Source organism: Abramis brama (assembly GCF_963993115.1).
Source record: "Abramis brama genome assembly, chromosome: 12".
NCBI classification, from domain to species: domain Eukaryota; kingdom Metazoa; phylum Chordata; class Actinopteri; order Cypriniformes; family Leuciscidae; genus Abramis; species Abramis brama.
Window position 1 is genome coordinate 18693501 of NC_139974.1, and position 25096 is coordinate 18718596.

At 40.3% G+C, this 25096-nt stretch overlaps 1 protein-coding gene across 1 annotated transcript in view; it reads right to left on the reverse strand.

Moving 5' to 3' along the window:
* The window catches only part of LOC311093859 (oxysterol-binding protein-related protein 7-like), a 156534-nt gene that overhangs the window by 107227 nt on the left and 24211 nt on the right, over positions 1-25096 (reverse strand). Inside the window, exons 11-12 of the mRNA XM_084131482.1 lie at positions 725-858; positions 66-158 (exon numbers count right to left, since the gene is read on the reverse strand). Coding sequence (XP_083987608.1) covers positions 66-158; positions 725-858 — 227 coding nt within the window. The remainder of the gene's footprint in view (positions 1-65; positions 159-724; positions 859-25096) is intronic.

Genomic DNA, 25096 nt, shown 5'->3' on the forward strand with positions numbered 1-25096 from the left:
AAAAACAATAATGAATAAATAAAAACATTTACTTTAAAACACATAGGGCATGGGGAAGCACACACCTGATCCTGACGCACAGTACAGTAGGACTCATCTGAGGAATCGGATGACAGTGACACAGAGTGAACTCTGGTTAAACGTGACTGCAGCTCAAGCTAAAAACAAAATAAACAAAGTCACAAACTGACAATTTAAGGATAATAAATTGTCGTCTCTAGCTTGCTTAGTTGGGGACACTTAATATTCAACAATATTATTTGATCTGATTGTACTGATGCTGTTGTATGAGAACTGAACTGAGCTGAACAATGACAATTTTTTGCAGAACTGCTTTATAAATTAAATTAACTAATTAATATTTGATGATCTTTACAACAGAACTGAATCAACACTTAACTGACTTCAGCTGAACGACTTGAGGCGACTTGACTTGATAAAAAGCAAGACAGCATACAAGACAGACAGCACATACAACCTATAATTTAAATTCATTCCTCACATTCAATGGTTTAAAAAAAAATCTAATTCTGCCTGGCCTACTCATAGGCAAAGCAAATGTATGAGCATGTGGACATGCTTTCAATTACCACAAAATATTTAGCTCATCCCTCAGTCTGCAGTAACAAAAATCTTGTTTATAGGTGACAATAGTAATAGCAGCTCACGCTGTAGTCATAAGTGTACACACCAGAAACATCTTGAACAGTGAGCAACAATTTACCTCTGAAAGGGTCGTGCACAATGTGGCCAACTGATCTGAGGTTGACTGCCGAAGGTCTGGTCCGGCCCAAGCCTGTCTGACACGCTCACGCTCCAGAGCCAGGGATTCATGGATGGACTTTAAAGATGCATGTACTATAAAGATAGACCAAAACCCCAAAAAACACATTTAATTTCCCAGTACACACTTGACTTTCATGCATCGCTTGATCAAGCAGTTAGGGTCAATCTTGGTACATTCATTAGCTGCATGTCTCTCTTCAGGTTTGTTTTCACAGGAATGCTTTAAAATGTAATCATTTCCCCTTTTCACTTGTAATCCCTAGCTTCAATGGAGTCAGGATATTTTCATAGGGGTGGCACAGAAATGTTTATTCAACAAAAATAATTTTTTGACTAAAAAGTACTAAACTGTTTTAGTGCCTATACAGCACAACTGAATACAATTAACAGTACTTAAAAAAAAAATTATCAACTTCACTCAATTACAATTGTCTTAATCCTAGACTGTAAGATCTGTTTCAAAGACTTGCAACTGAAATAAAGACTGAATGTTTAACATAGAATTGTTGCAATTTATTTTGGCAACTAACTGAATCAAACTTAAAATAAACTCATTACAAAAAAAGAAAAAAAAAAAGAAGTATCTTTAATCCCAATGTGCAACGTGAATATGATAAACGAGGCTGCACTTAAAATAAATGCTAGAATATAAATCTGTAATTTTATACAGATATTTATGCAATCCATTTCCATTTGTAATCTGCCAACTAACGCAAAATGGTGCCTGTTTTCGAGTACAAATGAAAAAGACTCGCATTTATTTGTGCATTAAATTACAGATAAAAATTACATTTGATCTGTGCCTTATATTGTGAGCTCACACAGCAGTAACTTGCATATATTTGAGGGTAACGTTCATAAAATGAGACGCATAACAAATGCATGCATTTTTTTTTACGTTTTGACGCCTCTTTTGAATCATCTCCACATTTAATCATGTTGTATTTACCCAAATGTTCAGAGATTTGTATATCTATCTACTCTTCGGGGGACGCAGAGTCTCCCTCGGCACCGGTGTTTTGTTTTTTTTCTCGTTCTTGATTGATTTGCGCCTGGCACTGAGGCAATTTATATGCACACCTGAAAAGTCTCCTGTGTGTTGTGGTCATAAAGAGATGGTTCTACATTTAAATAAACTCAATTCTGATCAAGATAAAACAGACAGAAGTGACAATTGTGAGGGGGGGTGGCCAAAGGGCCCTAGCTCTGCCCCTGATCAGCATTGTTTACAGGAATGTTTCTAAAGCAGGTAAATACAATATTTATTTTCTGTCGAAATGAAGGAAATCGTTTTAAAATATATTGTCACTCAATGTTCCAGTTATAAACCTTTTTGATCAAGGCAACATACGCATGTCACGTAATACAGACATATTATACAGTGATATTTAACATGTCCGTAATAGCCTATTGCTCCAGAAAAAATCTAGCTTTTATGCTTTTGTAGTTGTGTTAATGCTTTTACACTTTTTTTTTTTTAAGTTGCTTTACAGCAGAATTAAATTCTGTTTGGATCACTTATGTAGGATCTGAGAACAGATAGGACAGAGATGATTTGTTCAAACAGAATTCCACAAAAAAAAAAAAAAAACTCAACACTCCGGACTGCCATTTGAGACTCCATTCAGTCTGAGCTAACTAACAAACCCCCCAGCTAAGTATGCTATGGCCATGCAAGCTTCAAAGAGATGAGAGAGCCTAGCTAAAGGAAGAACGTTGCCAACGTTAGGTAGTTTGTAAAAGACTGATTGGTTTGGAGATAGCATAGCTCGAGCCCCACAAAGATAATGCCAGAGGTTGTTTGATCCCATGACAAAAGATTCAAAACAGACCTTCCTCTTCTTATAACCTCAGTTTGACGAGCTCTGAAACAAAGGGCTGAAATATCTTAAAATCACAGAGACTGAGACTTTACATATCAAAATACACAAGATCATCCCAAAATAATGCTTGACTTACTTAATCAAACATAGTTCAACTGCATAATTCTATATCATGTCTACAACCTATATATGTGACTTATGCTTAGATCACACATTATTCATGCAATTATTATAACTATTGAATGGTTGATTGAAAGGGTGCCTTGTTTGGTACCAATGTGTGTGTCTGTTCATAATTTGGAAGAGGACTTGAAATCTGTGTCAAATATATCGTATTCTTATGCTTAGAGCGGGAAATTAAGAGACCACAGATACTGTAAGTGTAATTTATGGTGAGAGGAGGAACAGCCACCTCTGAACTAAAGACAGAGTCTAATTGTTCAGAACTCCCCTGAGAGGTTGGACAGCCATTTGAGTTTAAAAATCTTAGGCAAAATATTAGACAAGTAGACAAACAGATGAAGGTGCAGATCAAGATCAGAAGAACATGGTTTAAACTTCATTCAAGCCATCTAACTACTCTCGTCTAACTTTTCCTTCTCCAAGTTTCTTTTCCGTTGAGATTCTCAGTTCTAAGTTAAGTTTTGCTGCAAAGTTTTGGTCAACAATTTAACAGCAAAGCCCGCTTCCAACTTCAAACTCCATACACCCACCAACACTACCATGTGATTGGCCACCCAAGACATCAATCCAGACACAATGAGACTGCCAGCCAAACCAGGGAAACCCCCTTTGAGTAGAGGAGGGAATCCCCAAAGGAATGCAAAGACAAACGCAAGTAGCCTCCAGTAATTTAGATCCTTAGAGTAATTGAACTAGTGCATTGATATACAATGTAATTCACCCAAGAAAGGTTTTAAATTAATGAGGGTTAAATTAATGATTGATTGTTTGTTGTTTGAAACTTGGGATTTCACTCTTAAAACTCAATATTTTCTTCACTTTCTTTCTTTCTGCAACTCATATGAATGTGTGTGCTTGTGTTTGTGTTAGATAAGTTTATGTTAAAATAATAATAAGTCTTGTTTGTATTTAAAGAGAAGTGTTCTTGTGTTCTGTGCTTATGAATTTAATGTCTTGAACTGCTGATCTGCTAATAATGTTTTTTTCACTATAGTTTGGATATTAATATCTGCCGCAGAGCTGATAGTTACAGCCCGTTAAAGTGAACGCTGGACGAGCCATTTGCTCAGCCGTAAAAAAAAAAAAGTTACCAAAGAGATTTTGATTAAATCATTACCATTAAACCATTAAATCATTTATGCTCAAGAGGCTAACAGCAAATTCTAAACGATCAGCAATTTCAACTGAAAGATGAAATCTATGATGTTAATGTTGAGACACAGGATTAGAAATATTTTAATCCTAATCAGTTTCCCTTTGAAAATGCACAAACCTAAATCATATTTATATAACTTGTGTAGTAACAATCGTTTCATATAATTAGCATACATTGAAATACGTATAGGTCATTAAATGTTAATAAAACATGTCAAGTTTACAGACATGCATACATTTAAAAGGAGGAGACAAATTTTGTTTCTTTATAGAAATTTGATATATTATCTTAAGACACACTTCTTTAATATTGTGGTATGAATACTGTAACAAATGTATTGCTCATTGTTAGATCATGTTGGTTAATACATAAATGTTAAATAATGAACCTTATTGTAAAGTGTTACCAATTTTTTATAGAAAGTTGACCTGCAAATAATACACATTCATTTGAAATTATCCTGTGACATTTAAATTGAGATAAATAGTATATCATAGGATGTTTAACAAGTCCACACATACAGTACATTTTTATAACATCTTATATGACAGTAAGCTTTTTCGGTAACACTTCAAAATAAGGTTTCATTAGTTAACATTAGTAAACTACTTTTGTTTTGTTAGCATTTGTGAATCTTAATTTCAACATTTACTAATATATTATTAAAACCAAAAGTTGTATTCTTAATGCACTGTGAACTAACATGAACAATGAACATCTGTATTTTGTCAAATAAAGGATTAATAAAAGGATTAATTAGCATTAACAAAGGATTAATACATACACAATGTATTGCTCATTGTTAGTTCATGTTAGTTAATACAATAAATAAATGTTAAAAAATTAGACATTGTAAAGTGTTACCCTTTTTTTAACAGAGGGTTTTATTCTTCTCTTTTTAAATCTTAAGAGTAAGAGGGAATCAGGTGCCCCGTTTGACTCCTGTGTGTTGCAACAAAAAAAGTTACCAATAACTTTAACTTGGTTAAAGTTATTGGTACTTTAACTTTAACTATGGTCAAACAACCATAACTTGGCATCTTTTAGTCTAACATTTTTAGCCCCTTTAATCGGTTATTTTGGTTCAAAACAAACAATCTACCATGCATGCTATAATTCTGTCAAAACATGACTTCTAAATCGGCTAAGCAGAAGAAAAAAAAAAGAAAAAAAAACAGACTCTGTAGATGATGCTGCTAGCGAGCTTAACATGGTGGCGATGGCCAAACTCCTGGAACAATATCATCAGGCCCTATCAGTCGAATTTAAAGCAGCCATCTCAGCGCTCGAGGAGAAGGTTGATCACATTGACCACGTTGTCAGATCACACACACACAAGATTGAGTGCCAATGATTTAGATCGAAGCGGAATCGAAGCGAGTGCCAATTGATTTAGACAAGCGTGTGCAGGCGTTGGAATCCACCTGCGCCACACTGGCTGAGAGTAGTGCAATGCTACAAGATAAAGTTGCTGACCTTGAATCACGCAGTCGTCGAAACAATACTCAGACCGTAGGCTTACCGGAATCACTCGAAGGGCCGCGTTCTTCAATTTTCTTTACACAAGTACTCTTAGACATTTTGGGAGAAGACATTTTACCCTCTCCGCCAGAGATTGACCGAGCACACAGAGCTCTCATTAGTAAACCAGCGACCGGGAAGAAACCGAGGCCAGTCATCATTCGGCTCCATCGCTACCGTCAAAAAGAGATGATCATCCAGGAGGCTCGAGCTTGAAAAGAGGCAAACTGGTTTGCCAAGGCAGCCCTGTCACAATCTACAACGATTACGCGCCTGATGTGGCAACTCAGTGCACTAAATACCGGTCTGTGGTGGCAGAACTATACAACCTTGGATACAAACCAACTTTGTTTTTCCCTGCAAGGCTTTCTATCTGGATTAAAGATGGAGGTAAGATGATGTTCTCTTCGTTGACGGGGGCTGAGGACTTTGTTGCATCTGCCCGCTCCTTGGAGTTGGAGCGTGTGCCATAACGTGGCTAATATACTGTTAATTATCCGATAGTCGTCCTGCCGGTGTTGTTAGTATTGCTTTTCTCAGTTTTCTGATGGTTGAAATTGATACAAGTTGCAGAAACTATTTCAATTGGGTTCCCAATGTAAACCCCAATGTGAACATTCAGCCAATGTGGTGCTGAACCACGCCTCTCAACTGGGACTCTCTGATCCTTGGAGATTTAAAAACCCTCAAGACAAGGTTTTTTCTTTCTTTGCCCATGTTCATCTTACATTTTCTAGAATTTATTTATTTTTGGTGGATAATAAATTTTAACACTATTACCACATGCACTTACCACCCATTAGTGGTTTATGATCAAGCGCCAGTATCTATTGACTTAACTTTGCCTCCTAACAGACGGTCGCCTCCACCCTAGAGATTAAACTCCTCCAGAATGTCAGATAGTGTGTTCAAAGTTTTCCTTTACTTGCAGATTAATTTTTACTTCAAACTCAATCAGACCTCAGACATAAGTAGTCACATCTTATGGGAGGCTTTCAAAGCATTCATTCATGGCCGGGTATTTTTTTATTCCTCACAATTGAGGAAAGCCGAAAGACTTAGACTGTCTACAATAGCTGACGAACTGTCTAAGTTAGATGTCTCTAATGCCTCTTCCCCTTCGCCTGCCCTCTATGCTAAACCATGCTGAAGCTGGGAACACTTCCCATAAATCCTGATGTATTTGTTAAATCATAAGAAGAATGGTGTCTACGCTAATATTAGTCTCTCTGTTTATCCCGAGGTTTACCGCAGTCCGCCGGATCCAGGCCGTATCCAGATCTGATGAAGGACCCTGGACACGACGACAACGCAGTCCTGAAGTGTCAACTAGTCTCTCCCCTGTGAAGGCCCCTCTTTCTCCTTCCCTTTACCGCTGTACAGATAAAACGTTGTCAAAATAGTTCCAGTTCACAAGGCTATTCGGAAACGATAAATAATTCTGCGAATGAGCGGGCTGGAGCGCATTAAGGGTTTTCTGTTAGAACGGTGTCGTGTAAGCAGCCCCTAAGTTAATAACTAATGATCTTTGCAACGGAAGTGAATCAATCAAAACTAACTTTAGCAGGACAATAACTTCATTCTAGAGCTGCTGTAAAGCCAAAACAATCTCTGTTACTTTAATTCCCTATTATCACTGTAAAGCTGCTTTGAAACAGTCCATATTGTTAAAAGCGCTATATAAATGAAGGTGACTTGACTTGATGAAAACACTGCTAAGAGTCTAGGCGACCTAATTACAGAATTGGAGATACAGGTAGCGATTAAATCCATGAAACCAGGAAAATCCCCCTCCCCTGATGGCTTTACTGTATAACTGCCTCAACCACATTAAGTTTAGGACTGCTATAAATCTGATTTTTAGGAAGGGAACCACCAACTTACTTTTACATAGTACTAAACTAAACCAGGTATAAATTACATGAACAAGTCAGGCAGTAAAATATGTTTTTGTCAGTTTATGTAAACCACCCAAAAATACAGTAGACCTGGGTGAATGTGGAAAACAAAACAAACAATGAGTATAGAAGAAAGAAAACCAGCTGTTTTGATGTAAACAGGCTCAACAGCATGGGGTATGGATCTGAAGTCAGTGCAACCACATAGCATAAGTCCAAAGTTACGTGAAAGCCTTATCTGGTATAGTCCATGGATACACAATATAGCCTGTTGAAGATGAAGATGGTGGTCTCGTTACAATCCTTGTGCATAAGATCCAAGCGATCCACAAGGTGAAGTAACGAAACAGTTTGTGAACGGAAATCCTCTTTTGATCTCCAATGGATGAACAACAGTACTATAAGGGTTAGTGGCTACAAAGAGTCCTTCTACAACAACAACAAAAAGATACAAACTTGACATTAGCAGTGCACCCAGTTAGCAAACAATCGTAAAGAACACAGAAAAAGTATGTGCAATGGCTACAAACTAATACAGAAACCACACCCAAAAAATATGTAGAATAAATAAATCTTACTTTGATTGAGCTTGAAACCAAAGGTTCCCAATCAGGACTTAAAGTGGTTTGTGGCATCACAACAGGTAAGCCATGCTTCCTCTGCCCAACAAATCTGACTTGTTCTACTACCCATCTGGTTATATACCATCCACTAAAGCACCCTATCGCCTCTGGTGGAGTGTAGTAGTAGTACACAGGCCTGAGCCTGTTACATACCCCCCCCTTCAGAAGTAGACTTGTCATAACCATGACAAGTCTTTATGTTTTGTACATGGTAAGTTTCAACATTGTGAAGATCATCAAGCAAAGCAACTGAATAATTTACAGGTCCGAGACATCTTACAACTTTTGCAGGGCCTTTCCATTTTGCTGAAAGTTTTGCCATCAACCCTTCCCCTGCTCTTGACAGAGGATGAGTCCGTACCCAAACTACATCCCCCACCTGATAATGAGTCCGTTTACGGTGTTGGTTGTAGTAGCGTTTCTGCTTGATTTGGGCTTGTTCAATGTTCTCATTTACCAGTTTGATAAGGTTTTGTTGTCGCTCAAGGATTGAATAGGCAGGGTTATTGGGGTCAGGTGGTCTATATAAGGCTCTCTCCAATGGTCCCTTCAACTTTCGACCCAGTGCCACTTCTGCAGGTGTGTATCCTGTACTCTCATGCCACGCCGTGTTAATTGCAAACCGAAACTCAGGCAACCATCTATCCCAATGACGATGCTGGTCACCGACGTAAGATGCTATCATTGTCTTTAGATTCCGGTTGACACGTTCAGTCAGATTTGTTTGGGGATGATAGGCCGTTGTCAATTTTTGTATAACACCCCACTGCTTGCATACTAGTTTGATAAGATGCGAGGTGAATTGTGCCCCCCGATCAGACACTAGATAAGATGGAGTACCCCATCTGGTGAATATTTCCTCGACCAGAATCCTTGCTATCTGAGGTGCTCTTGCTGCTCTTAAAGGAAACAACTCAACCCACTTGGAACAATAATCAACGATGACTAGAAGGTGTTCATTTTGTTTTGTACTTCGAGGGAATGGTCCCATCAAGTCAATACCAAGCATATGTCCTGGTTCGACAACAGGAGTAGATTGCAAATGGCCAGAAAGTTTTGAGAGAGAAGGCTTGTACTTTTGGCAGGTAGGACACTCTTTACAATGTTTCCACACGTCCGCTCTCAAGCTAGGCCAATACACTACCTCCAGGAGTCGGAGAAGTGTCTTTAACCTCCCCAGATGACCACTGAGCGGGTTGTCGTGTGCGTAATGCAAGAATTCTTCCCGGTACATTGCTGGAATGACTAATTGCAACTTCTGCCCCTTCTGACCGTCGGGTAAACTGCGAAAGAGAAATCCATTTTGTAGAACATAATGAACTCGAGATATGTCTGGAACAGTCTGTGACTGTGCCTTAATAATTAACTCCTGAAGTTCTGCATCAGTCTGCTGAGAGGTGCCAATTTGAGTGAGATCTACTGGCATGTCAATGGGAAGTGCAGTGGTCTTATTAGCCTTCACTACAGCAATTATATCAGGTGAGGTGCGATTAACTTGGGTTCTGGACAATACATCGGGTACAACATTACACTGTCCTTTCCGATATTTGACAGTAAAGTGGAATCCTTGCAACCGTATAGTCCAGCGGGTGAGGCGTGAAGATGGCTTTGGATGTTGAAAAACCCAGGTTAGAGCTGCATGATCTGTAACCACTTCAAATGGACGACCCTCAAGATATGGTCTCCACTTCTCGACAGCCCATACAACCGCCAAACACTCCTTTTCTGAAACGGAGTAAGCCTTCTCTGGTCCTCGTAACAGTCTGGAAGCATATGCTATCACGTGCTCCTCTCCTTCTGATTCTTGCGTAAGTACAGCTCCCAAACCAAGCTCACTTGCATCGGTTTGAACTTTAAAAGGTTTGTCAAAGTCAGGTGGTATCAAGACTGGTGCTTGTGTGAGATCTTGTTTGATGGTGTCAAATGAATGCTGGCAATTTTCAGTCCAAGACCAGGTAGAATTTTTCTGTTTCAGTGCATGTAAAGGAGCCGCTTTATCAGAGAAATGTGGTATAAAACGGTGGTACCATCCTGCTAACCCTAAAAAACGTTGTACTTCCTTAAGTGATTGGGGGGTTGGGAACGAATTGACTGCAGCTACTTTGGATGGATCAGTTTTTATGCCCTCACCTGAAACAATGTGTCCTAAAAACGAAAGTGATCTTTGGATGAGATTACATTTTTTTAGGTTGAGGGTGAGGCCTGCCGCATGAAAGCAATGGAAAACTTGGCTGAGGTGTTGAAGATGTTCCTTTTCATTCTGGGAAAACACCACAACATCATCAATGTATATGAGACAGCACTTGCCTTTGAGCTCTCTCAATACATGCTCCATTAATCTCTGAAAGGATGCCGCGGCGTTTTTCAGCCCAAAAGGAAGCCGTAAAAATTCATATAGCCCTGCTGATGTAACAAATGCAGTTTTCTGGATACTATCCTTCTCCATTTCCACCTGCCAATATCCACTTTTCAAATCCAGAGTACTAAACACGGTTGCTCCGTGTAGCGACTCTAAGATATCCTGGATCTGTGGCATTGGATATGCATCAAGGTATGTCTTAGCATTAAGGCCTCGGTAATCCACACAAAATCTTGAACTTCCGTCTTTTTTTGGGACTACCACCACTGGTGAAGCCCAAGGAGAAATAGACGGCTGAATTATCTCTTTGGCTAACAAGTCCTTAACTTCTGAGTCGATGAACCTTTGTTTGTCTATTGAAACCTTGTAGGCACGTTTTCGTACTGGAACCTCATTGGTAGTGATGATACAATGTTTTACCAGACTTGACTGTCCAATCTCGTGTGTGCAAACTGATGGCCATTCTAACATTAAATCCTCCAGCTGTCCCTTAAACCGTTCACTGGTGTCCGCTTGTTGTCGGAGTTGGCGGATGGAATGTAAAGTTTCATCAGATATCGTAGGAGTGGGTAGAGCAAGATAAAAATTCACTGTTGAATGGCCTTCATGGGTTAGAAATGGGTAAGTGTTCCCTTCAGTATTCTCTTTTGAAGGTAAACTGTACCGTACTTTTTGAAAATCCAACTTTATTCCCGAAGTGAGCAGAAAATCCATACCTAGGATGATCGGTACCGTTAAGTCTGCATCATTCAAGATAAACAGTGTTAGTTTCACAGGTTGTCCTTGAATCTCACACCTCCATTCTACCTTACCAATGGCCGTCTGACGCTGTCCATTGGCCAGCAGAAATGACTGTCCGTTACTCGACTGGAATTGTTCCTCTTGGCATAGTTGTTTCCAAAAGGATTTTTGGATAAGTGACAAGGTGCTGCCAGTATCAACCATGGCTTTGAAGTATCTGTCTTGTAGGATGATGGGAATGGTGACTGTCTTTAAATCAGACTGTACAGCGGTATTATGGGATTGGACTACTCTAGTATTAGCGTGCGGAGGTTTGCGTTGAAGATCTTGAGAGGATTGGGGTTTCCTCTTTTGTTCTTCCACATTGACCTGACTCCAGTATCTCTTTGACTCATCGAAATCTCTTTCTATCTGTGTTCCTATTCTAACCAACTCTCCAACCTCTTTAACTGTACCCCTTAGCAAACTTGCAAGACGTGGGTTGCAATTTCGTAGAATAGCTTGGACAACTTCTTTCTCAGGCATTTCACTCTTCCACCTCAAACATAAGGCTCTATATTGGAAAGCAAAATCCCTGATACTCTCCTTCGCCCCTTGTTTTCTCTCAAGTAGCTTCCTTGCAGCAACCTCCTCATAATCTTCACTTAAGAATGAGAGCAAGAACGTTTCTTTAAACTGCTTCCAATTTTGAACATTTCTCCGTTCAGCAAGCCACCAGTCTTTTGCTGTACCTTTTAATACAGCCGTGAGTGAAGCCATTATTTCACACTCACTGAGAGGACGAATAGCAAAATATTCCTCGCATCTTTCAATGAATACAACCGGATCTTCTTCCTGGCTATTACTAAAATTAGGAAAGTCCAGCTTCACGGGCGGATTATGTTGCATTGTGAGTTGGCTTTCAGAAATCGGCAAGTGGCTATGCTGAATGCTATAAGTTTGATCTCTTTGTTTAGGAACAAAATGGGGTACTGAAGGTCCTGGAGTGGGATGAACTGGAGTGGACATGGATGGAATAAGGGATCTGAGTTTCTGATCAATTTGAAAGTCACGTCTCTTCAAGCAATCAATCATGGACTGGCCTAGATCTTGAATGGTGAGCTCCAACTGTTTCTTAGTTCTGTCACATTCCCGTGCCATACGGTAATTTGTTCTTTCTTCACTGGTCTTGCACTTAGACTCCAACTCAGCATAAGGAACACAATCACTCACTCCCTGGATGCATTCTTCTAAGCGGCCTTCCAGTGAATTAATTCTTCCTGTTAGATGTTCTATTAATGATGTAATTGAGGTAAATGGGTTGTGACCTGGTATTTCGTCGGCTTCTGGAGGTGGTGGTGGTGGTAGATTAACATCATTTGGAATGTTGTCCTCATCCGGACTGTTATCCCTGGTCCTTTCTTCCTCTTCCTCAGAGTCAATGTACAGTTCGCTGAAAGTATTAATCAGTTCCTTAAGTGGCTCTCTCTGTGTAGTGAATGTCTCAGATGAGAAATCCAGTCTGGGCATTGACCCATCCCCCCCCAGAGCATCATGGTTTACCATACTGAGTAAAAATAACACTGATTAATAGCTGCAAATGTATAAGTTTGATGGTCCCTGTTCGGGCGCCATTCTATAACTGCCTCAACCACATTAAGTTTAGGACTGCTATAAATCTGATTTTTAGGAAGGGAACCACCAACTTACTTTTACATAGTACTAAACTAAACCAGGTATAAATTACATGAACAAGTCAGGCAGTAAAATATGTTTTTGTCAGTTTATGTAAACCACCCAAAAATACAGTAGACCTGGGTGAATGTGGAAAACAAAACAAACAATGAGTATAGAAGAAATAAAACCAGCTGTTTTGATGTAAACAGGCTCAACAGCATGGGGTATGGATCTGAAGTCAGTGCAACCACATAGCATAAGTCCAAAGTTACGTGAAAGCCTTATCTGGTATAGTCCATGGATACACAATATAGCCTGTTGAAGATGAAGATGGTGGTCTCGTTACAATCCTTGTGCATAAGATCCAAGCGATCCACAAGGTGAAGTAACGAAACAGTTTGTGAACGGAAATCCTCTTTTGATCTCCAATGGATGAACAACAGTACTATAAGGGTTAGTGGCTACAAAGAGTCCTTCTACAACAACAACAAAAAGATACAAACTTGACATTAGCAGTGCACCCAGTTAGCAAACAATCGTAAAGAACACAGAAAAAGTATGTGCAATGGCTACAAACTAATACAGAAACCACACCCAAAAAATATGTAGAATAAATAAATCTTACTTTGATTGAGCTTGAAACCAAAGGTTCCCAATCAGGACTTAAAGTGGTTTGTGGCATCACAACAGGTAAGCCATGCTTCCTCTGCCCAACAAATCTGACTTGTTCTACTACCCATCTGGTTATATACCATCCACTAAAGCACCCTATCGCCTCTGGTGGAGTGTAGTAGTAGTACACAGGCCTGAGCCTGTTACAACTGTTGAGTTTTATAAAGCTTTTGCTCCTCTTTTAGTTTTTAGTTAAAGTTTTACTTTAGCAAAGCTTTTCAATGACTCCTTTAAGGTGGGCAACCTTCCTCCTCCTTTATCTGAGGATTCGATTTCTTTGCACCTTAAAGGATAAAGATCCTATCTCCAGCGGTAGTTATAGATCAATATCACTTTTTGATCCGTTTTGAACGTGTATTACCATCTTTCATTTTTCATGACCAGACAAGTTTCACCCCAGGAAGGCACTCATTTTAACACTTCTCAACATTCTCTTTTCCCGCCCATCTGACTCACCCCAAATGATTGTCTCTCTAGATCAGGGGTGTCCAAACTCAGTCCTGGAGGGCCACTGTCCTGCAGAGTTTAGCTCCATCCCCAATTAAACACACCTGAACCAGATAATCAGACCTTGATTATCTGGTTCAGGTGTGTTTAATTGGGGTTGGAGCTAAACTCTGCAGGACAGTGGCCCTCCAGGACTGAGTTTGGACACCCCTGCTCTAGATGCTGAGAAGGCCTTCGATAGGGTGGAATGGGGTTACTTGTTTTTTACTTTGGAATCTCCTGGATTCGACTTCTTTATTCTTCCCCTATGGCATCTGTGCATACTAATGGCATGCGATCAACCCCCTTTCTCTCTTCAACGTGGGACACGACAGGGATGCCCCCTCTCTCCCTTATTTTTTAATCTAGCCATAGAACCTTTAGCTATCTGGCTCCGAAGCCACAATGGTTTTGAGGGAATTTCTCGTCATGGTTTAGTTCACAAGCTCTCACTTTATTCTGATGACCTTATGTCTCAAACCTTGCTGTCTCTCTACCCCCAGTTTTGGATCCTAGACAAATTTGGCCAACTATCTGACTACAAGATAAGTGTACAAAAAAGTGAACTTTGTTAACTCTGAAACTACAAAACTTCCACGATCACTCTTACCCTTCAAGGTAAGATTAATAAAATCTTTCTTTACAGGCTTTGATAGTCTTTTGCGTTCCTTTCTATGGGGGAATAAGCCTGCTCGTCTAAAGAAATCAATTCTACAACTTTCTAAAGCTAAGGTAGGCCTTGCACTTACCAACTTTCATCAATATTACTAGGCATGTAACATCAATAAGCTTCACTTTTGGAACAGGGATATCTATTCTGACAATTGTCCTCCCTGGGTGCATACAGAAACTTCATCAGTGAAAAGCACTCTACACTCTTGTCTGTTCTCAGCTGCCCTTAGTTGTAAACAGAATCTCAGACAATCCAATAGCCACTAGCTCTCTTAAAATTTGGGTCCAGTTTAGGAAACACCATTGTTTAAATAGAGGCTCTACTCAAATGCCCATCCTCAACAATTATCTCAACAAAATCAACTCTTTTTTTCCCCTTGGACCCCTTTATTGCCAGTGACAACTGTATTTTAAATGATCGCAATCATAAAAACTGATTTGCAAATAATTTTACCATTTATTACATTTGGTTATTCTTCTACAGTAGTCAACATCTCAAGTGGATCAAAAATGTTCAAAGTCTCAGCAAACCTTCAGAAGGACTCTGACCTTTGGTAAGCAGCGGTTTATTTTCACAGAAGTGCCTGATCGTGTCAGTATGGCAAAATTACTTGTTTGGTAGATTTGAATGGATTCTTTTGTAAAGTCACAACTGGACAATTTTGCAAACAAAATTAGACGTTTTTCGCATTGTGGAAAGAGCACGATTGCGTACAGAAAGCTATTGAAAGAAATTATTCCAAAGGTCATAGATTCTCCTCTTAATATCATTAATTCATCTCCATCATTAGGATATGTACCGAAAACTTTTAAGATGGCTATTATTAAACCTCTTATTAAAAAAAGAAATGGTATCGGATTTCCGGTTATGTCGGGTTGCTGAACAGTCACGTTTTTCAACACTCTCATAATCCCGTTTTTAAATCTTTACCTAGACCCGATAACCAAAAGAAACGTTTTCTTTTTTTGACGGTTTCTCTGCAAAACAGTCAGCATGTCTTCGCGACCGCAAAGAAAAAGAGATAAAAAAGATAATACAGATTCGGCTGTTCATTATATATATATATATATATATATATATATATATATATATATATATATATATATATATATATATATATATATGAACAGCAAGTTTGTTGTGCCTTGTACAGTGGGGAGAACAAGTATTTGATACACTGCCGATTTTGCAGGTTTTCCCACTTACAAAGCATGTAGAAGTCTGTAATTTTTATCATAGGTACTCTTCAACTGTGAGAGACTGAATCTAAAACAAAAATCCAGAAAATCACATTGTATGATTTTTAAGTAATTAATTTGCATTTTATTGCATGACATAAGTATTTGATCACCTACCAACCAGTAAGAATTCCAGCTCTCACAGACCTGTTAGTTTTTCTTTAAGAAGCCCTCCTGTTCTCCACTCATTACCTGTATTAACTGCACCTGTTTGAACTCGTTACCTGTATAAAAGACACCTGTCCACACACTCAATCAAACAGACTCCAACCTCTCCACAATGGCCAAGACCAGAGAGCTGTGTAAGGACATCAGGGATAAAATTGTAGACCTGCACAAGGCTGGGATGGGCTACAGGACAATAGGCAAGCAGCTTGGTGAGAAGGCAACAACTGTTGGCGCAATTATTAGAAAATGGAAGAATTTCAAGATGACGGTCAATCTCCCTCAGTCTGGGGCACTATGCAAGATCTCACCTCGTGGGGCATCAATGATCATGAGGAAGGTGAGGGATCAGCCCAGAACTACACAGCAGGACCTGGTCAATGACCTGAAGAGAGCTGGGACCACAGTCTCAAAGAAAACCATTAGTAACACTACGCCGTCATGGATTAAAATCCTGCAGCGCACACAAGGTCCCCCTGCTCAAGTCAGCGCATGTCCAGACCCATCTGAAGTTTGCCAATGACCATCTGGATGATCCAGAGGAGGAATGGGAGAAGGTCATGTGGTCTGATGAGACAAAAATAGAGCTTTTTGATCTAAACTCCACTCGCCGTGTTTGGAGGAAGAAGAAGGAGTACAACCCCAAGAACACCATCCCAACCGTAAAGCATGGAGGTGGAAACATCATTCTTTGGGGATGCTTTTCTGCAAAGGGGACAGGACGACTGCACCGTATTGAGGGGAGGATGGATGGGGCCATGTATCGTGAGATCTTGGCCAACAACCTCCTTCCCTCAGTAAGAGCAGAGCATCGAAGATGGGTCGTGGCTGGGTCTTCCAGCATGACAACGACCCGAAACACACAGCCAGGGCAACTAAGGAGTGGCTCCGTAAGAAGCATCTCAAGGTCCTGGAGTGGCCTAGCCAGTCTCCAGACCTGAACCCAATAGAAAATCTTTGGAGGGAGCTGAAAGTCCGTATTGCCCAGCGACAGCCCCGAAACCAGAAGGATCTGGAGAAGGTATGTATGGAGGAGTGGGCCAAAATCCCTGCTGCAGTGTGTGCATACCTGGTCAAGAACTACAGGAAACGTATGATCTCTGTAATTGCAAACAAAGGTTTCTGTACCAAATATTAAGTTCTGCTTTTCTGATGCATCAAATACTTATGTCATGCAATAAAATGCAAATTAATTACTTAATCATACAATGTGATTTTCTGGATTTTTGTTTTAGATTCCGTCACTCACAGTTGAAGAGTACCTATGATAAAAATTACAGACTTCTCCTTGCTTTGTAAGTTGGAAAACCTGCAAAATCGGCAGTGTATCAAATTCTTGTTCTCCCCACTGTATATGTATGTATGTTTGTAAATTTCATAATTTTAACCAGAAAAATCTAAAATGTATTCCCAAAATCGTGCAGCCCTATGGTTCCTCTTGATATCAGCATGTTCACAGGTGTGTATATATATATATATATATATATATATATATATATATATATATATATATATATATATATATATATATATATATATATATATTATTTTTTAATTTTTTAATTTATTTTTTTACAGGGACCAGATGCCACTGAATGAGTCCTGCTGACTTCAACATTCACATGAGTCTCTACATGTACGGTAAAATGAAAAATCAAACACCTTGGAAATGACAGGTATGTACGTTTCAGGAATGGCACAAAGGTGTGTAACTGTTCAAGTCTCTGTCTTTAGATCAGTGTGTTTACTAATGTGCTTTTTTGTCATTTGTTGTGTATCTTTGGCAGAGGTGGGTAGTAACAAAGTACATTTACTTCGTTACATTTACTTGAGTATGTTTTTGGTAAAATTGTACTTTTAAGAGTAGATTTAAATGTGGGTACTTTTACTTTAACTAGAGTACATTTCTAGTTAAGATCCCGAGGGAGTCTGGAGATATTGAGTCCGAGTGGACCATGTTCTCCACCTCCATTGTCAACGCGGCCACTCGGAGCTGTGGCCGGAAGGTCTCCGGTGCCTGTCGAGGCGGCAATCCCCGAACCCGGTGGTGGACACCGGAAGTAAGGGATGCCGTCAAGCTGAAGAAGGAGTCCTATCGGGCCTGGCTGGCTTGTGGGACTCCTGAGGCAGCTGATGGGTACCGACGGGCCAAGCGGACTGCAGCCCGGGTGGTTGTGGAGGCAAAAACTCGGGCCTGGGAGGAGTTCGGTGAGGCCATGGAGAAGGACTATCGGTCAGCCTCGAAGAGATTCTGGCAAACCGACCGGCGCCTCAGGAGGGGGAAGCAGTGCCCTACCAACGCTGTTTACAGTGGAGGTGGGCAGCTGTTGACCTCGACTGGGGATATCACCGGACGGTGGAAGGAATACTTCGAGGATCTCCTCAATCCCGCCGTCACGTCTTCCATTGAGGAAGCAGAGGCTGAGGGCTCGGAGGCGGACTCATCCATCACCCAAGCTGAAGGGTGCGGTCGGGGACAGTACCTTTGGACTGGCAGACCGGGGTGGTGGTCCCTCTTTTCAAGAAGGGGGATCGGAGGGTGTGCTCCAACTATAGGGGGATCACACTTCTCAGCCTCCCTGGGAAAGTCTATGCCAGGGTACTGGAGAGGAGAATCCGGCCGATAGTAGAACCTCGGATTCAGGAGGAACAATGTGGTTTTCGTCCCGGTCGTGGAACACTGGACCAGCTCTATACCCTCTACAGGGTGCTGGAGGGCTCATGGGAGTTTGCCCAACCAATCCACATGTGCTTTGTGGATTTGGAGAAGGCATTCGACTGTGTCCCTCGCGGCGGCCTGTGGAGGGTGCTCCGGGAGTATGGGGTCCGGGGCCCTTTGCTAAGGGCTATCCAGTCCCTGTACGACCGGAGCAGGAGCTTGGTTCGTATTGCCAGCAGTAAGTCAGACTTGTTCCCGGTGCGTGTTGGACTCCGGCAGGGCTGCCCTTTGTCGCCGGTTCTGTTCATAATTTTTATGGACAGAATTTCTAGGCGCAGCCAGGGGCCGGAGGGGGTCAGGTTTGGGGACCACACGATTTCATCTCTGCTCTTTGCGGATGATGTTGTCGTGTTGGCCTCATCAAACCAGGACCTCCAGCATGCACTGGGACGGTTTGCAGCCGAGTGTGAAGCGGCTGGGATGAAAATCAGCACCTCCAAATCCGAGGCCATGGTTCTCAGTCGGAAAAGGGTGGTTTGCCCGCTTCAGGTTGGTGGAGAGCTCCTGCCTCAAGTGGAGGAGTTCAAGTATCTTGGGGTCTTGTTCACGAGTGAGGGAAGGATGGAACGGGAGATTGACAGGCGGATCGGTGCAGCTTCTGCAGTAATGCGGTCCCTGTACCGGTCTGTCGTGGTGAAGAAGGAGCTGAGCCGCAAGGCGAAGCTCTCGATTTACCAGTCAATCTACGTTCCTACTCTCACCTATGGTCATGAGCTGTGGGTCATGACCGAAAGGACAAGATCCCGGATACAAGCGGCCGAAATGAGCTTTCTCCGCAGGGTGGCTGGGCGATCCCTTAGAGATAGGGTGAGAAGCTCGGTCACTCGGGAGGAGCTCAGAGTAGAGCCGCTGCTCCTCCACATCGAGAGGGGTCAGTTGAGGTGGCTCGGGCATCTTTTCCGGATGCCTCCTGGACGCCTTCCAGGGAAGGTGTTCCGGGCATGTCCCACCGGGAGGAGACCCCGGGGAAGACCTAGGACACGCTGGAGAGACTATGTCTCCCGGCTGGCCTGGGAACGCCTCGGTGTCCCCCCGGAAGAGCTGGAGGAAGTGTCTAGGGAGAGGGAAGTCTGGGCATCCCTGCTTAGACTGCTGCCCCCGCGACCCGGCCCCGGATAAGCGGTAGAAGATGGATGGATGGATGGATGGATGGAGTACATTTCTAATGAAAAAAAACTGTACTTTTACTTCGTTACGTTGGGCGACGTTCCTCTCGTTACTTTATTTTAATGCAATACATGTTAAATGAGTAGTTTATACCAAGCGCGCTGTATCTTTTTTCTGGGCATGAACGATGCTCTATTCACAAATTAATCACTCTTTTGAGTCGATTCTGTTCAAAGACTTCATCAAACAAGTTGGCAGATCTGTCTAAATCAGTTCGCGAATCAGTTTAAATGATCTGTTCAGTTCCCTGCCCTCACTGAATCGTCTGAAGCGCTTTCAATTCACACTCGACTCAGAGTCGTAACAGGAAGATTTAAGGACATCAAGAGCGTTAGATGAAATGGCCGTGGACCTACAGTACAGTCAGTGAAAGCAAATCTGCAAATGCATCATATTTTTGCCAGCGATGAAGATCTTTATTAGTTGAACATCTTCGTAAGCTGTCTGTGAATGAATGATTCCAAAGGACGATACATGCGATTTCATTTCATTCAGGTATTACATTTTACAACCAAACAGATTATTACGCCATGATAGCACTACTACAAAGTATGACATTACCCGTTTTTTGGACATATACATCAATTTATACATTAAATAAGCTACCATTGTCCACAGTTTATGAAATGAACACCCGCCCTCCCGCGGTAATGTGTGTGCAGTAATGTGAATGCAAAACTCTGCAGAGTCACTTTATTTCGACATTGTCTAATAATCCAAATGTAGTTGTATAAGTTACTATTATACAAACCAAAGGACAGGCAATGATTTTCGGGCTACAGATGGCAGAAATATTGCTTGGCTCTTCTGTTTTTGTTGCAAAGATAGCCTAATTATGATAATAATAATAGTCATATATTTATATATAATGATGTATGATCTGAAGTAACTAGTAACTAGCTACTTGAGTAGTTTTTTCATTGGATACTTTTTACTCTTACTCAAGTAACTTAAAATTATTACTTTTACTTTGAGTAAATATTTCTATAAGTACTTGTACTTTTACTTGAGTACAGTTTTTGGATACTCTACCCACCTCTGATCTTTGGATTATGTCGTGTTGTAAATAAATCCAAACAATCTAAAAGCCATTCTTTTTTAAATCTCCTCATTCTTTGTGTAAGATTCCTCATAATGATAGGGCCTGATAGCACCTGATAGGGCCATTAGGGGAGGGTCTTTGTCTTTCTCAGGTGTGAAACATCAATATTCATGATGTATTCACGCCTCCTTGCTAGGGCTGGGCGATATATCGCATTACATTGTTATGCGCATTTCGTCAGTAAAGCCGGTTCCTTGATTAGTAGTAAATCGCCATCACCTGCTTTCAGATGGAGCGGCATTTACTACACAGAGCCGTAGTTCACTGACAAGCTGAGCCATATCGCATTATCACGGACGTATCGCCTGCGATAATTAATGCGATATGGCTCAGCTTGTCAGTGAACTACGGCTCTGTGTAGTAAATGCCGCTCCATCTGAAAGCAGGTGATGGCGATTTACTACCTTGCATAAAGCTTTCTCACACAAGTCTTACAAATTTTAAATCAATATATTGTCTTATCTGAATGAGTAGGCAGGATGATTTTCAAAAAGTTTTGAAGCAAATATTCTAGGCTATACGTAATACAATTTTCAAAAGAAATAATCAGTATGGGTTTCTTGACCTTATTTCAGTGACAATTTGTTTTTGATTTTTCACAAACCACGCATAAACGTCATTATCTAAAAACTACAAACTTTTACATACATGCTGCTGACATTATTGTAGCAGTTTGTGCTGAATACAGTGTAATCAGACTTTAGCCATGAAAATATCACAAGTAAGAGAAATAAGCATAAATGTCAGAGCATGTCAGAACATCTCCAGGGTCCAGAAAATACCTCAGACCCCAGAGGGTCACTGAAAGACTTACCAAAGCGGAGAGCCGAATCAGCCAAGCCAAGCCGGATCTTGCCTCTGCTCTTGACATGGCCGAGTGTAGAAGCTGGCGTTCTAACATTCGGATTCAAGGATTCGGATCATTGAAAGGGCACACAGGTTACCCAGCTGTGGCAAACAAGCTGGAAACACATCGTCAAGGCCAAAAACAATGATACTGAAATTCCTCAACAATGCTAACAAAGCCAGAGTACTGAGAGCAGCTCAGGAAAGAGGCACAGTGATGTTCCAGAATCATCACATTATGTTTTTTCCCGATCTATTGTCCGAGGTATTGAAACAACGAAAGCAATTTGAGAAGGTGAAGCTAGAGCTTCGTAAGAGGAAGATTAAGAACGGGATGATTTTTACCCGCCAAGCGTTATCTACGGAGACCGTTGTCATTTCTTCAACTCTCCTGAAGAAGCAGGCAAATTCATCGTGGTCTTGCCAGAGGATGTTCGGGAAGTGGAGCAGCCAACGTCTGAGTAACTCAACTGTACTTTTTGACACTTTGCATTAAAGTTTAATCAACCACTTTAGTACTGAACTTTCATTAAAATTTCTGTTGGATGATTAGTCTGAAAGCCCTATAAAACGTAAGGTTGGGCCTTTTTGGATTTCATAGTTCGTAAAGGGTTGGTTTTGATTTGAATACCAAGCAGAATCATTAAGTAGGCTGATTATTTAGGCAACGCATTTTCTTTTGGTTAAATACTATACTACTTGGTCTAAGAGAGCATGCATTTATTTGTTTTGGAATTATTATTTTTGTTTTGGACAATTGTTATTTTTTTCTCTTAAATTCAGCAACCTTATAGTGTTCCTATTAGAGGACCGTTAGAATACGTAACTATAGTTCTAGTAGAAGAAAAAGGGATGTTCGCCTTGCAACTGTGTTCTATCTAGTGCCATGTGCTGGGGATACTTTGCATCTTAGATGTTTGTAATTTGGATTGTGTGTTTTTTTTTGTTTTTTTTCCTCTCTCTCTATTTTTACTATACATTTATACTTATGCATTTCAGTTTTCTGGTACATCTTTGTACTTAACAAAATGTTACAGGGTGTTTCATGGAACGGGTCATTAATGTTTGGACTACCAAGAATATTTAGAATATTCAATTTTGTTGCAAATGTCAAGGGATTCTAGTCTTATACTGACATCTTTGGAATGTGCGGGGGCTCTGTAACCTAACTAAATTGAAACAAGTGATGAACAGAGTTAACTACCTCCATCCTAAAATATTATTCCTGCAGGAAACACATTTATTGTCCAACAAAGTCATTAAACTGCATAGAAGATGGCCAAGGCAGGTTCTAGCAGCATCATATGGCTCACACTCAAGAGGGGTAGCTGTGCTGATACATAAATAAGTCCCATTTCATATATTAAAAACTATGCGTGATCCACTGGGTAGATAAGTTATAATCAGTGATAGGATGCTCAACGAATATTGCAATCTTGTAAGTGTTTATGGCCCTAATACAGATGAACCACATTTTTTTCATAATCTTTTCTTAATTTTGTCTTCCCTTCAGGGTATCTTAATAGTCGCTGGTGACTTGAATTGTACCTTAGATCCTAATTTGGACCGTTCCACAGGTATTGACACTTCACATTCGCAAAGTAGGAACATAATACATCATTTGGATCCCTATTTGGGGAAACACTGTTTATGCTAGGGACACATGATGGTGGTTTTAAAATCTGGGCATCAAATGGTTTGAACAAGGTGGCAGATTTATTTAGCAATGAAACTATGCTCAGTTTTCAGGCCTAAAACCCTTCTTTTTTTTCTTTTTTTTTTTATATATCTTCAAATTAGGCATTTTATCAAAAAGACACAGCATCATTCTCTTCTCTTACCAGATCTGCCCCCTTTATGGTGCTAGGCAAGTTTCCTTGTTTTATAGACTGATCTCCACTAACTGCAAGGAAAATACGGAGAAAAAGCATTTGGCTTGGTGAGAATATAACAGAAGATGAATGGCAGTGTATGCCTATATAACAAGATGAATGGCAGTGTATCTGCGTAAAGGCCCAAACCCAGACAATTAATACCAGGTTTAAACTTCTGCTGTACATGTGGATTATGAGAGCATACATAACTCCAGAATTACTACATAAATGTAATCCCAACATTCCCAATCAATGTATAAAATGCAACCTAGAGATAGGAACTTTATACCATTGATAAGCAATGGTATAAAGTTCCTATCTCTAGGTTGCATTTTCTCTAGGAAGTGCCCTCAAGTTCATTTTTTTTTTGGGAAAAGGTTTTGGACTTTTTGTTACTGGTGGTGAAACAGAGTGTCCCCAAATGTCCTAAACTTTGAATATTTACCCTGAAACTTGCACTTTAACTAGCTCTGGTAAGAAAATGTTGACCTTCTGTTTATTACAAGCAAAACTTGTAGTCGCTTGCCATTGGAAAAACAGAGACAGCCCTAATTTTAAGCAATGGTTACAGGAATTGTCTTGTTTGGCTTTGGAGAAACTCGCATATATTGTTAAGGGAAAACCTGAAAAGTTTTTCAAAGTATGGAACCCCTTTACAGGATTTTTGAAGGAAGCTGAACCAAATAGTTTATTTTCTGTGTAACCAGGCATAGCATGCACCATGTTCATTATATTGATGTACCATTGTTTTGACATGTGTATAGTATAGATGTTGTTGCTTTTTTCCCCCTTTGTTTGTTTTTTATTCCTGTTTAATTGTATTTATTTATTTATTTATTTATTTATTTATTTATTTAATAAATAATGTATTCATGTTTTATTATGTTTTAATGTAAATGTTTCTAAAAGCAACAAAGACAGTGTTGGGAAAAAAAAGAAAAAAAAAGAAATGGTATCTGTGAGGATTTCCATGCAGGATTTAGACCGTATCATATTACTGAGACAGCTCTCATTAGAGTCACAAATGATTTGCTCTTATCATACGATCGTGTTTGTACAGTGAGGAAAATAAGTATTTGAACACCCTGCTATTTTGCAAGTTCTCCCACTTGGAAATCATGGAGGGGTCTGAAATTGTCATCGTAGGTGCATGTCCACTGTGAGAGACATAATCTAAATAAAAAAAATCCAGAAATCACAATATATGATTTTTTAACTATTTATTTGTATGATACAGCTGCAAATAAGTATTTGAACACCTGTCTATCAGCTAGAATTCTGACCCTCAAAGACCTGTTAGTCTGCCTTTAAAATGTCCACCTCCACTCCATTTATTATCCTAAATTAGATGCACCTGTTTGGGGTCGTTAGCTGCATAAAGACACCTGTCCACCCCATACAATCAGTA